Source organism: Malaclemys terrapin, chromosome 9, assembly GCF_027887155.1.
Source record: "Malaclemys terrapin pileata isolate rMalTer1 chromosome 9, rMalTer1.hap1, whole genome shotgun sequence".
NCBI lineage: Eukaryota > Metazoa > Chordata > Testudines > Emydidae > Malaclemys > Malaclemys terrapin.
In genome coordinates, this window is record NC_071513.1 from 9,598,323 (window position 1) to 9,612,192 (window position 13,870).

General features: G+C 36.5%; 1 protein-coding gene across 2 annotated transcripts in view; it reads left to right on the top strand.

Moving 5' to 3' along the window:
• Positions 1-13,870, top strand: part of FMR1 (fragile X messenger ribonucleoprotein 1) — a 55,307-nt gene that overhangs the window by 30,580 nt on the left and 10,857 nt on the right. Inside the window, exons 10-13 of one of the 2 annotated variants that reach the window (XM_054039340.1) lie at positions 2,287-2,396; positions 3,902-3,964; positions 9,491-9,577; positions 10,950-11,145. In XM_054039340.1, coding sequence (XP_053895315.1) covers positions 2,287-2,396; positions 3,902-3,964; positions 9,491-9,577; positions 10,950-11,145 — 456 coding nt within the window. The remainder of the gene's footprint in view (positions 1-2,286; positions 2,397-3,901; positions 3,965-9,490; positions 9,578-10,949; positions 11,146-13,870) is intronic. The other variant, XM_054039341.1, reaches the window with a different exon arrangement.

Consider the following 13,870-nt stretch of genomic DNA (forward strand, 5'->3'; position numbering starts at 1 on the left):
GACTGAATTTAATTTGGATTTTTAATTGATTCCTGCTCCATGTGTTCAGGACTTTAAAAATAAAAATATTTTAAAAATAAACTACATTTTATATTTGAGCAATCTTTTTTACTTCATGTCTTGTTTCTTGACCTAGATCCCACAGAAAGAATATACATTTGTTAATGTACCTATTAATATATATCCAAAATAAGTAATATTTGGAGGAACACTAGCACTCCTTTTTTTTTTTTTTCCTCTTTCAAAGTACACACTTAGTTTACCCATAGCGTGACAGAAAACTAAATTTTTTGTCTCGGTTAAAATCTGCTGTCAGCACTTAAATTATTTTTAAAATATAATTATATGTAGTAATATTTTTGTAACTTTTGTTTAGACTATAAATTCAATTTTAAAATGAGTTTTTTATAGTAACTGTTATTTCTTAAGAGTTTAAGTCCATATGAAAACACACTGCCTGCTTAAGGACTACATGAATTCTAAAGACTGAAGCATAGATTCCATTTGAGCACGCGAGTCTATATTTCATACTGATTAATAATATATAAGTTTTAGAGAAGGGGGAAGATTAGCATTTTATTAGTTGTTGAAATAAGCAGTTGCATTTTGAATTACTTAGTTTCTTACAGTGTTTGGAAATTTGTAAATGTCCAATAAGATTTTTTTTGTAGCTCTCTTCATATGCATTTATTATGTTTACCGGTAACTTGCTAACATTTACAACAGATGAAATAAATTATTAAAGTATTCAAAAGCAGCTTTTGACTCAGCTTTGCTAGTAATGGGCCTAGAGCAATCATCGTGGTCAAGAAGAACAAATTAGCAATACTTGTGTCAAGCTTTCTCTGAATATTTTCAAATTAAAATGGAAAATATGAAAATCAGCCTAAAATTATCATTACTTATAAGTAATACTTGGGCCAAATTAAAATAAAAATCGATGTATAACTTGCATGTAACGTAAAAACCTGGCCCTGGTTAATATCTAGGAATTTAAGAAAATATTAGCAAAACTTCCATTATGTTGTAAGATATGAACCGTGTCCTGTGTGATTAAAAGTGGGTTTTAATCACTTTGTTCTTGCTGGATAAAATCAGACCAGCAATACAAATAAATAATTGTCTTGGATTGGATATTTTTTGCCCTTATTTTTAAAACTCGTGTGTTGAATGTATTTAACAAACAGAGTTAAATTCTTAGGCTGGTTTATGATAAAGGTTCTCATCTTCTTTGTTTGTTACACACAATCTCATTTGCATTAATCTTTTTTTAATTAAAATTTTAAATATTCTGGCTAACAGTAGGTAACTTGTTAATTACTTTTATAAAACCGCAGCACTAGCCTGCCTTTGGATATTTAGTTTCTTATTTTAGTTATTAAGAGCAGCATTAAGTGATTTTTTCCATTGTTTGTTTTTTAATTAGCTTTAAGTATTCTCAAATTAAAACTTCTGTTTCCTTGGATAAATTTCTATTCCTCCAGTCTATTTGAGATACACATTTTTGGTTATAAAGCTTTTGTGTAAGACTAATTCTGAATAGTTCTTTCCAGCTCTTTTAAAAAATTACTTTCTGATTATAGACAGAAATATCTTGCCAAACATATATATCAAAACTAAACTTGCTTCTGAGGATTTGATCAGTCTTGCCATCTGAACTTCCTCTCTGATATCAAAAAATAACGTAATACTGACCGAAATTTTGAAGACCTAGCAAATCAAATTTGCTTTGCTCTTTGCTTGTTTAACCACTTTTGTCATTGGTAAACTTGTAGTACTGTAAAAGGAGAAAATTTGCATTCAGCCCCAGAATATATTTGTATGCAATTTTAAATTTCTAAATTAAGCCCACAAAAGCAAGAAAAGTGAGAATGTAAAACAGCGTGAACTTTCACTTTGACTAAGATATGTAGCATTAAGACTAAATATTCATATTACACAAATTTAGTATTTTGTGATTGAATTTCCTTTGTTCTCTTAGTTTTCCTAGTTTTTTTGTTTATCAGATATGCCTATCTAAATATTTTAAACTTGCTTAATTAAATACTATTTACCTATAGGATGATATGGCTACTTTGGAGTGGTTACCAAAATGTATACCTTAGGTTACGTAGACATTTTAGTTCATGGCTCATTGACTAAATCTTGGTTATAAACTGTTAGATCAGTGTTGGCAAGTCCTTTGTATTGTTATTGAATTCTACTACTAAATTACCGTATAGTAGTAATTTCAGATTTTTGGGGAAGAAGCCTAAAGGTAGAATGTTCTGTATATTCTTTCTGTAGGAAAAGTAATAGGAAAAAATGGAAAACTGATTCAGGAGATAGTGGACAAATCGGGTGTTGTGAGAGTGAGAATTGAAGCTGAAAACGATAAAAATATTCCACAAGAAGAGGTATGTTTATAGTAAATGTGTTCTGTGTCTGTGTTAATTGGTGGTGATGTTACTATATCCAGCAGTAAAATAAGTTCTTGGTGGTAAGAGAGTACAATTAATGTGGTTTTTTTTTTTTTTCTGATGGGGCTTATTTTTCCTCACTGGAGTTGAAAAGGAAATTTTCACATATTGGCCCAGGTTTTTATGACATATCACTATTGATAACCCTTTGTCCAAGTCTTTTAAGTTGGTGATGTATACATTCTTTATTTCTGTTAGAAGCATTAATACTGGTTTCACAGTGTAATGATATCCCAGAAATATATATATAAACTTATTTTCACACTCAGTAATTTGCTTTAAATTTGTTATCTTGAACTTCTTCACAATTCTCATTTTTATATTAATATTTTTGATGCATTAGTTAAGTCTGGTTGCACTTTCATTATAAATGCCTTACTGCAGGTATTAGATTATGAGCTCACAATAGCTAGGGTATGTATTAATCTGTATTTTTTTAAAATGTTTGGACAGTTGGTATAGTGGTGTATGCCAGATCTGCTATAAGAAGAATGCATAAAACTCTGTTTACATTTAAAATAGACTTTTGACCTGATATAGGGTCTCAATGAAGCCTTGAACTGCATAACTTGAAAATTGGACTTTTGGGGAAGAGGGGGTGGCAGGCAAAGGAAATTTATACCACAAAAATACCCATATTTAAAAAATATGAAGATTTCATCCCAAATTTCAAAAGTAAAAGCATAGTTAATTTTTTTTAAAAAGTTTAAACCCTCATTTATTTACCTAGCATCTAAAAATTTACCAAGTAAGGAACCTTTACTACTAAGAATAAGATGTAAAATGTATTTTCTTTTTCTTTTTTTTTTTAATTTGAACATTCTTACTGAAAAGTTGAGCCAGTTCTGACACTAGCACAGCAAAATTGTTACAGAAGAAACAGTAGCCCAATTTCTAACCTGCTTTTAATAGTGCTTGAACAACTATTTAATGGAATGAAAATATTTAAATGCAGTCTCAGTTTTTCATCTGACTGCAACCCAAGATAGCCACCTCCAGCATTTAGAATTAAAAGTTCCACTTGTAATTTTAAATTTTATATATTTCACATTTTACTTCTGGTAACAAAATCTTCTTATAGTGTGAAGTTTTGGACTGTTTGGATAAATAAAAAGGGTCAATATTTTATTCCAAGCTAAAATTCCATCCTTAACTTTAATGACATTCTTGTGTGGCTGATGCATAAAATATAAAAATAAGGTCCCATTGGAGCTGCAAAATTCAAGCAAGAGAGTAGCTATGACCACATATAGTACATCAGTACATTTAGTACATTTTTAGCTTGTAAAAGCTTATTTGCATATGATTTTCAAATCCAAAATACAGCTGTTAAAGGTGAATTGAAAGGCTTTTACCTGCCAAGTCCTGAGTTCAGAGTTCTGTGTATCTCCTGTTTATAGATAACGACATCACTAACACTTGCATTCCTTACACTGCTTTAGGTGTTAGTTGTGTCATCAACTGTAACAGGGGAAACACAGAAACCTGAGATCAAATCTAGGCAGGTAAGAATCATTTAATCTTCTAAACTGTTTGTAATGTTGCGTAATGCATACTTGATTAGATTTTGGATACCATAGCTTTTATTTATATTTTGTAGGGTAGCATTTTCAGTTCATTTTTAAAACTTTTAAAAGCAATTTTGGGTTCTCATTCTTACGGTGATTCCAAAATGATGTTCACAAATTACTTGACAACATTTTATAACTCCTATGATTATATAAACAAGAGCCACAGGTCTTGTTTTGAAGTAGTGATGTTGTAGGTGTCTTATTGTAGTACATACATGGTATATGATTACATACAGTTTGTAGTCCCCCCTAAAATACCAGGACAAAATAATGTACGTTTAAGTCTGCCCGCTGCAGAATCCTTCAATGATGTCAAAGATAGGATGTGGAGTTTCTTCCTAGAATACAGAAGCAAGGTTCGGTTAATTAAAAAAAAAATCTAAGTCAATTTAAGAGACTAAAATTGGTCTGGTACCCTGTGTGAGTAAATACTTGTCTTCCTGTTGTGACAGCTTTATATGTATCAGTTGAAACAGAAGTTTGAAAGGATTCCAGTTCTTCTACTTAATAAAAGTTAAAGGCCAGTTACAGGTAGAGAGATACACTGCCGAAAGCCACAACTGGCAGTTTTTATTATCTTTAATGCAATTTTAAGTCAATTGTTATATTTTGCTATGTAGTATCAAGTACTGGGCAACCAGAATGGCAATGCAGTATATTTGAGAGTTAAATATAATCAGACTTGAAAATATTCCAGATACTAAGAGAGTCAAGTTGAATCATCTGTTTTTGTGGTTTGAGGATTTCTGAGGATGGTACTAGATCAGAGCATAGGGGTGATAGGATAACAAATTAAACTTATTAGTTTTGTTTTTAATTATTTGGATTTAAATAAATGTACCCATCTGATGTGATGGGCATGTAAGTTAAAAGTAGTTACCAAACTGATAAAACCGATGACAGATTATGTATGAACTTGCCTCTCCTTCCAACCTGTCAATGATCTCACACACACACACACACACACACACACACACACACACACACACACACACACACACACACACACAGCATGCAGGCATTAGCTTTGGTTTCTAAGGCTTTCTAATTGCTAAGCTTTGTTTCACCTATTATCTATCTACCTATTCACCTATCCAGGTGACTCCCCTGGAAACCCATCTCCCTAAATCAAGAGTATTTGAACTGAAATCATCCTTAAATTCTTTGGAAATTACTCATTTTCAGTAAACTAGGGGGGTTTTAAACAAGCTTCATAGCTTGCTTTTAAGTCCTGAGTAATCTTTTAAGGTTCTTCTTCACAAGTGAGTAGTTGCCACTGTTTAAAATTCCTTGTGAATGTGCTGGGATTCTGCACTGATTATACCCATGCTAGTATTTACATTACAAGCCATTGGTCTTGAGGCCTGTCTTCATGACTTCAATCAGCTAAAGTTTTTGTGATGGAGTCTCCAAGTTTTTATTTGGATTTCTGGGAGAGATGACACTCCTGCAAAAAGGTAACCCTTTATTATAGCAGCATGTGTCTAACAACTGCAACAGTACAACTAGACACCTTTCTTGTCTGCCGTAGAAGGGAATGACTCAGTTACAGTAACAGAACCTCTGTATTGGTTGTCTATCCTTTAAATATTTGTAAGGTCTTGAACTTAATTCGGCAGTTTTTTCACAATGGGCCCATTGGTGCTGGCACAGACTGGGAGTACTTATTGGGTTATGTGCTCCAGACTGGCGGTCCCTCATTTATGTATTACTAAGGACAGAATCAGATTATTAATTCTATTCCAAAGAAAAGCTTTTTTTTTTTTATAGCTGAGGGTCCGTGGCCTATAGAAGAAAATATCTCCGCTAAGTCAAAGATTACTTGTCACTTTATTTTATGTAAGTTAACATTTTTATTAGCCTTGCTATGGTTTATCAGAAGCCTATGAATTATTTCACCAGTGCCTCCAAATACAAGGTTGGAAAGCAGAAGAAGCCAGAATGTTTCTCTTCCTGCATTTTGCAGAGAGCCTGTGAGTGAGAAGGGGGATTCTCACTTCTGCATAAAATGTGTACACTCATGCATCCATAGCTAAAATGAAATTTACAAGAAACCTAAACGTATGAAAAGAGAATTCACAGATAGTGTACTTAGTTTTAACTCTGCCCCCGGTGATGTAATGAGAAAATCGTAATCTCCAGTTACTTATCTAATCATAACTTCAATTTAACAGTGACCACCAAAATTAGAATCATTTTATTTTAATCAGACTTGCTGTGCCAGCTTTGTACTACTTTGTTGCACACATTCCACATGAAAAAGAATACTTCTGTTTAGATAAATAGCATACTACCTCCCCATGAATATCTGTTGTTCTTTGAGGAGTGTCTGTGTGGGTGCTCCATTTAGGTGTCTTGACATCCTGCGCTCGTAATCGGACATTTGTGGTAGCAGTGCCTGGTTGGGCTGTGCACATGCTTAGCAATCTCGCACACGTGCCAAGCGGTTACATAGCAGTGCGCAGCCAACCGCCCCCCAGTTCCTTCTCTACCGCCTTGGACTTGAGTCGCAGCTATCAGCAGCACCCTCTCCTCCTTCAGAAAAAAATTATAATAGATAATTCACAGTGGTAATGTATGTTTAGTTGTAGTTAGCTTCCCTATACCCTTGCCCTACTCTAATTTAATTTGGGGGGGAAAGAATTTTTTTCCCCTTCTACTTCCCTGGTCTCTCCAGCAGGCATACAGCCTTAGCCTCAAACAGGGTTCAGGCAGGACAAGTCCAGGGTCATTCTCATTGCGCCCACATGACCCAGACAAACACGGTTCCCATACCTGCGTCAGATGGCAGTGAAACTGCCTCGAACCTCACCTCACCTATCACAGGATGCAGGACACGTCCGTCACCCCACCCTTCCAGTACTCCACCTCAAGGCCTGGTTACTCCATGGCTGACTGGGGTCGAGAGTAGGGATGTAATGTTAACTGGTTAACCGGTAAGCATTAGTCTTACCGGTTAACCCCTGGGCCAGCTGACTGGCCCCAGTGGCCCCCACGCCAGCCGGAGTAGCTTCAACCACGCCACTCGGCCCCAGCCATGCCAGCCAGACCGACACCAGGCCTGGCCGGCCCTTTAAGCAGTTAACCATTTAAATGAAATATTTTTAATTGTTTAAACAGTTAACTTTTTAAATGGTATTTACATTCCTAGTCGACAGGGCCTGTTCTGAGGAAGTAAAAGATATATTAATGAACAGTCGAAAACTAAGCACAAGAAAGTGGAAACAATTCTGCACCTGGTGCCAAGACAAACAGATCTTACCACAGTCGTCCCCCCTACCGAGGATCCTCGACTCTTTATTAGGACTTAAAAAATTGGGGCTATCCACAAGCTCCATCATAGTACACTTGGCTGCTATTACCTCCTTCCACAACAAGGTGAACGGGATCATTATTTGGTCACCCAACAAATGCTTCCTTAAAGGCATTGAAAAAAACTTATCCCACACTAAGAAACCTTACCACCCACGTGGGACCTCAACCTTGTTCTACGTGGACTCGTGGGAAAACTGGTTGAACCCCTTGCAACTTGTTGTTTGTTGAACTTATCCATTAAGGTGGCCTTCTGCATTGCCATCACGTCTGCAAGACGAGTGGGAGAATTAGTTGCCCTAATGGCACCACCTACCTTATACAACATTCTTTAAAGGATAAAGTAATCCTGCAACCACATCCTAAGTTCATATCCATGGTTGCCTCCCCCTTTCATTTAAATCAACCCATTTACTTACCTGTATTTTTTCCGAAGCCACATGTGTACGAGAGGGAGGCCTCCCTCCTGTCCACATGTGGCTTTGGAAAAAATACAGGCAACACTGGTTATGCACTTAGGATGTTCTCAGAGCATTAGCTTTCTACGTTGAAAACAAAAACATTTAGAAAATCGCCTAGCCTATTTGTTTCTATAACAGAAACACGCTTGATGGGTCAAATCATCTCAAAACAGAGACTATCCAAATGACTATCTGGATGCATCCATTTGTGCTACCAAAACAACAATCTACAACCTCCACTGGGAGTTTGCACACACTCCACCAGACCGCTGGCAGCATCTGTGGCCTAGCACTGACATTTGCAGAACAGCTACGTGGGCATCAGTCCATACTTTCACTAAACACTATGCTTTAGAACAACAATCAGCATCAGATGCTCACTTTGGATTTATGGTGTTATTCACCATCAGTAGACCAATTCCGAAGCCCCTCCCCTCCACTGAGAAGCACTACTCAACAGTCACCTAAACTGGAGCACCCACAGGGACACTCCTCAAAGAGAAAGAGAAGGTTCACTACCCTCCCATCTCCCCTCTACTTCGGAGTTTCAGGCCGATTCTCTGAGCTAGAGAAGGAATGGGGATGGTTGGTTGCGCACCGTTATGTAACCGCTTGGTGCGGCGTGAGACTGCTACAGTGCGTGCGCGGCCCAACTGGGTACTGTTACCACAAATAGCCAGTTACAAGCACAGGGTATCAAGACACCTAAAGTGGAGCCACCCATAGGGACAACCATCTTGAAGAACAGTCCTTGTTCCAAAAGTAATACATGAAACAAAGTAGTTATAGAAGAAACAGAAGGAAAGATGGGAGACTTACGTTGTTATAACTACAGAATTAAGTTTTTAACTTGCCTGTAAATGTCAATGTTTTCAAATGTTGGAATTATTGTGTTCAGCTTCATAATTGAATTTCCGAGGCGTCTAACAAATGATTGTTTAAACTATTGGTGTTTTTGAAAAGTAATGAACATTCAGACCACTGGTGGTGTGCCTGCAGTCCTAACTTCACCTTAATGAAGATTTTTTATTCGTTTGCCTTTACAAATTACTTTATAATTTGTATAATCAGGAGAAACAAGTGCTATTTTATGCACAGATTGATTGGCCTTATGTTTTAAAGTGCTTAAATGGTTTCTTTCCTGAGGTTGTAGATTAAAAGAACCAGGCACCTAGAAGCTGGTACTGTATGGAAAAATATTGTTTACGTTGAGTTTGAGGGAAGATAAGATGGCTGAAAAGTTTTGCTAATTGATTTTTTTAACATGGCTCAGAAAGTATGATCTAAAAATGTGGCTTTATGATGCACATTCCCTAAATGTAACTTAGTCTAGAATTTACTTATCCAGCTACAGAACTTACTTGCCCACCTTTATTGTGATGACTGTTAATGGACAAAATGAGATCTGAATTTACTTTTCCCTTCCAAGATAAAATTACTATTCTTGAATGAGTGGAATATTGTAAGGCCAATTTTTCTATAGGTACAAGTAAGTAATTATATTTTTACTGCTGTTAATATAGATGATAGGTCAATTGTGTTTGAAATTTAGAGTTTGAGTTTTGGCATTATGAAGGGTGTTCTTTATATATTTTGTAGTCATGCTTTAATATTAATTATTAGGATCACTGTAATATTTGTCTAAATATCTTTGCAAGGATTTACAAAATATGTAATTGCTTTTCAGGGAATGGTACCATTTGTATTTGTGGGAACCAAGGACAGCATCACTAACGCAACTGTGCTTTTAGATTATCACCTTAATTATTTAAAGGTGAGGAAAATTATATTACACTACTTCAAAGCTTTTGTAATAGTTGACAAGGAAATTTAACAATTAAAAAGGGTCTTAAGTGCTTGAACCTTTAGGGTTCCTAGTAAAGGTGATTTTAAAAATCTAGTAGAGATGATTCAAAAATTGTGTGTGTGCGTGCGTTCGTTCGTTCTCCAGTAGGTCCTACCATGCTATTAAGGTGTCAGACTGCCAAACCAGGGAAGGAACAGTTGTCCTAGTTTTTTGAGGTTGAGTGCTGGATAAAATATTTGGAACAAATAGACTATATTAGTGAGGATTGAAAAACAGTGTCTTCGACATAAACTTGACAAAATTACAATTTTTTTTAGAAAGCTGTGCTAATTGATCAAATGTGGGATAAAACAATTGAGCTAATATTTGAGGATGGAATTGATTTGACCTGTGCAAGAATCATCACTGAATTGTTCTCTTTTGTGCTCCTCACTATTTCCTTTTGAACAAAATGGTGGAACATGAAAAGAAATACCTCAGCACAAGGAATACTCTCTTAAGAACCAAAGGAATTAGAGGGAAGAGAGACTTCTGCCTACATACCTACTTAATAGCCTAGACTCCACAGCAGAGCACAAGGAGCACTCAGGGCTGGCAATGACCAGAGGAGAGGTGCACCAGGACTGCAACTCTCAGCTAGTTGCTTCACAAAAGGAGAGTGTGGGAGCAAATTTTAAATCCATAACATTTACATAGCTGCCATCTGACTTAACTATTAATGTTTCCAAAGATGGTAAAGTTTTACTTAAGAATCTTAAGTGGGTGGTAACAAGTTTGAGGAAACAGTTAGGTATCCTATCTGATTCTTGGACTCTTCGGATAATGATACTCAACCAAGGTAACTTTTCCCAGTGCACTTTCTCTGTTGACCTTTTGCAAGGATCAGATGAACAGCATGCATAATCTCATCTTTAAATCATCTAAGTGGTTTCTGAGTTTCTGCTTGTGACTACCTTGCCCTCCCCATATTTCTGGAGCCTGGTAGAGGAAAAATAAGAACCACTGAGCTAGAGGAAGCACGTGCCTCACTTCCTCCACTTTTGAACAGGTTGTTTGACTCTTAACTTAAATGTGAAATATTTAGGGCCAGAAAGAAAAAGCAGCAGCCTTGCGGACTTTTCTAGCAACAACTAATTTTGCATATTTCTAATATGTTGACTTGAAGGTTACTGATCTCTGTTTCTCAGGAGTGAGTTTATAAACAACAAATACAAACCTCTTTCATGGCATGTTGCTCTGTGGTTTACTTTCAAAAACTAGAAAATATTTCTAATACATTTCCACCCTTGGGTAATAATTGAATAGCAATTATATGTGACAAATTGTTTATTTTATATAGGAGGTAGACCAACTGCGTTTGGAAAGATTGCAAATCGATGAACAGCTCCGACAGATTGGAGCTACTTCTAGACCACCACCAAATCGTACTGACAAGGAAAAAGGATATATGACTGATGATGGTCCAGGACTTGGGCGAGGTAGTCGACCCTACAGAAACAGAGGGCACAGCAGACGTGGTCCAGGCTATGCTTCAGGTAGTAACTACCAGTATGTCTGTAATTTAAGATTGGTCTTCTGGACAGTGACTTTGTTGTCATAATTTTCTGAAATTGTAATCTAGTAAAACATAGTGCTTGAGCACTGGATGTTTCCGGGGATTAATAGTGGAGCTTTTAAAATTAGACTAAAATTGTTATTCATCAAGAGTACTAATTATAGGAAGGCTGCCCAATATCCTACATGGAAAAAACATGTAATTATTGTTCAGTGATTACCAAACTTGTATATCTGTTATCTATCTTAATATGTTGAAGGGTAGTAATAGAAAAGAAGCAATTAAATGGACTGAAGTACTGAAAACAGAAACCTTCTAAAGTAAAATGTAAACTTTAAGATTTTACAGGTAACTAACAAAACTGTGTAATTCATCATCATGCTCATTTGCTTATATATGTTTTTCCTATCCCTAACCTTTCAACTGTCTGTGTCCTTTAGATTGTAAACTCTCCAGGGCAGGAACTGTGTTTGTATTTGTGTTTGTACAGCACCCAGGATAATGAGACTCCAGTTCTCATTTTGGGCTTTAGGCACTACCATAATATAAATATTAATCAGATAGGTATCAAATTTGTTCTTATCTCAAGAAGCACAGAAAAGTGTTTTCTTCAGATTGTTTACGATCAAATGTGCCACTGAATGGAACTCTTGTGTGTTCAGTGGAAAAGTGTAATCTTCAAAGTGAAACTACAACGATACTTAAAGCTCACATGCCACATCTCCCAGCAGCTCTTTAATATCTTGTTCATTCAGAAGCAATCTGTTCATTTCATACCCAGAAAATAGCATAGATCAATTGGTAATTATGCCATAACAACTGAAAGGTAAAGACTTGAAATTGATAAGACCATTGCAGCCTTCTTTTATACTAACATCTTCAGTGGAGCACAGAACTAACTTTTAAAATCAATTACTGAAGCACTTTGCCCTGGTTAATACTATGCTAGACTGATATGCTCACAAGTCCACTGTTATAAGCTGCAAGTGAAGAAATAAACGGGGCTAAATAGATAAAAGAATCAACATTGACACTAGTGCAAATGGTTAGTTAACACGATAAATGACCTTATGATACCTACAACCATCCATACAAGGAAAACTTTTTCCTACTTAATATTGATTGTTCATCTGAAAAGAAAACTGCAGAATATTATTCCAGGTAGCAGAAGATTCTACCGAGAATGCAAGTAAAAGTATAATACAGGTCTTTGCCGTTTACTTGGACAAGTAACAGAAAATGAAAAAGAGAAGAACTTCTGAGGTGAAATCATTCCAAACTTTTGGTATATGGAAGTTCAGCATGCTCTTTAAAAGCTCTTGAGAGAGAAGATATTCCATATCTTCAGCCTCATAATTAGTTGATTGAAAAAGAGGGATTGATGTCCCAGTTTCCCAATGACACTTGCTTGAATGGATAGGTACCTAAGTTTATAAAAGCAACAGAAGGGAAAGTTCAGTGTGATTAGACAGATTCCAGGCTGGTGGCTGCTGGTTGTAGTCTCTGAAGAAGTTTGGCTTGTTCTCATTAAAGAACTATAACCTCACAGAGATAATTTTTATCTATAATCTGTATATATCTAGTTAGATAGATATAGGGGTGTGTGTGTGTGTGTGTGTGTGTAATATATATATAATGTGTGTATATATATATGTGTGTGTGTGTGTGTAATAACCACTTTTCTAATAGAACTTTACAGTTGCTTAACCAGCATTACAGATTCTAAATGCAAATGGAGATCATATATTGAACACAGAATAGGAAGAGGCAGAACATAGCACCTGGACAGCTGTCTGGAGTTTGTTCCTTCCCTTGTAGCATTTAGAATCCAAGATCCAGATTTCTGCTCAGAGTCTGTTTTTGAAGAAGACTGTTAGTTTGCCTCAAAATGGTAGAAAAGTGAAAGTACAGTCATGGAAGATAGGAGAGTTTAATTCAGAATTTTCTAAATTTTTTTAAATGACCTCCATTTTTGTCCAGCCATCAAAGCATTAGTCATGTGTGTTCTTAGCACATTTGAGATGGTTTGGTCAAAATTGCATAATATGTTACGTCAGTGGTTCTCAAACTTGGGCCACCGCTTGTTCAGGGAAAGCACCTGGCAGGCTGGGCTGGTTTGTTTTCCTGCCATGTCTGCAGGTTCGGCCGATTGTGGCTCCCATTGGCCGTGGTTCGCCGCTCCAGGCCAATGGAGGTGGCGGGAAGGGCAGCCAGCACGTCCCTTAGCCCGTGCCACTTCCCGCAGCCCGTTGGCCTGGAGCGGCGAACCGTGACCACTGAGCGCCACGATCGGCCGGACCTGCAGATGTGGCAGGTAAACAAACCGTCAGGGGCTTTCCCTGAACAAGCGGCGGCCCAAGTTTGAGAACCACTGTGCTAGGTAATGGGGGAAAAAAAGCAAATAAGTTGATAAAAGCATATTATCCAAGATTTAACTAGCGGTACTCTTTATGTTGCTATTGTGTTTAGAATTACAAGCTTTTCACTTTGGATGATTTGTGCTTTTTTTCAGTTCAAAGAAAAAATACGCTAGTGAAGTGAATTATATACTGTTGTGTTTCATTTAATAATACCTTTCAGGCTTTGGGGCGGGAGGTTCTTTGGGTTTCTTTTACTATTTTCTGGGTTGGGAGGATACAAGACGGTCAGTGTTTGGGGGTTGGAAAAAATAAGAGCAAATTTGATTAAGAAACTCCTTTTAGTCC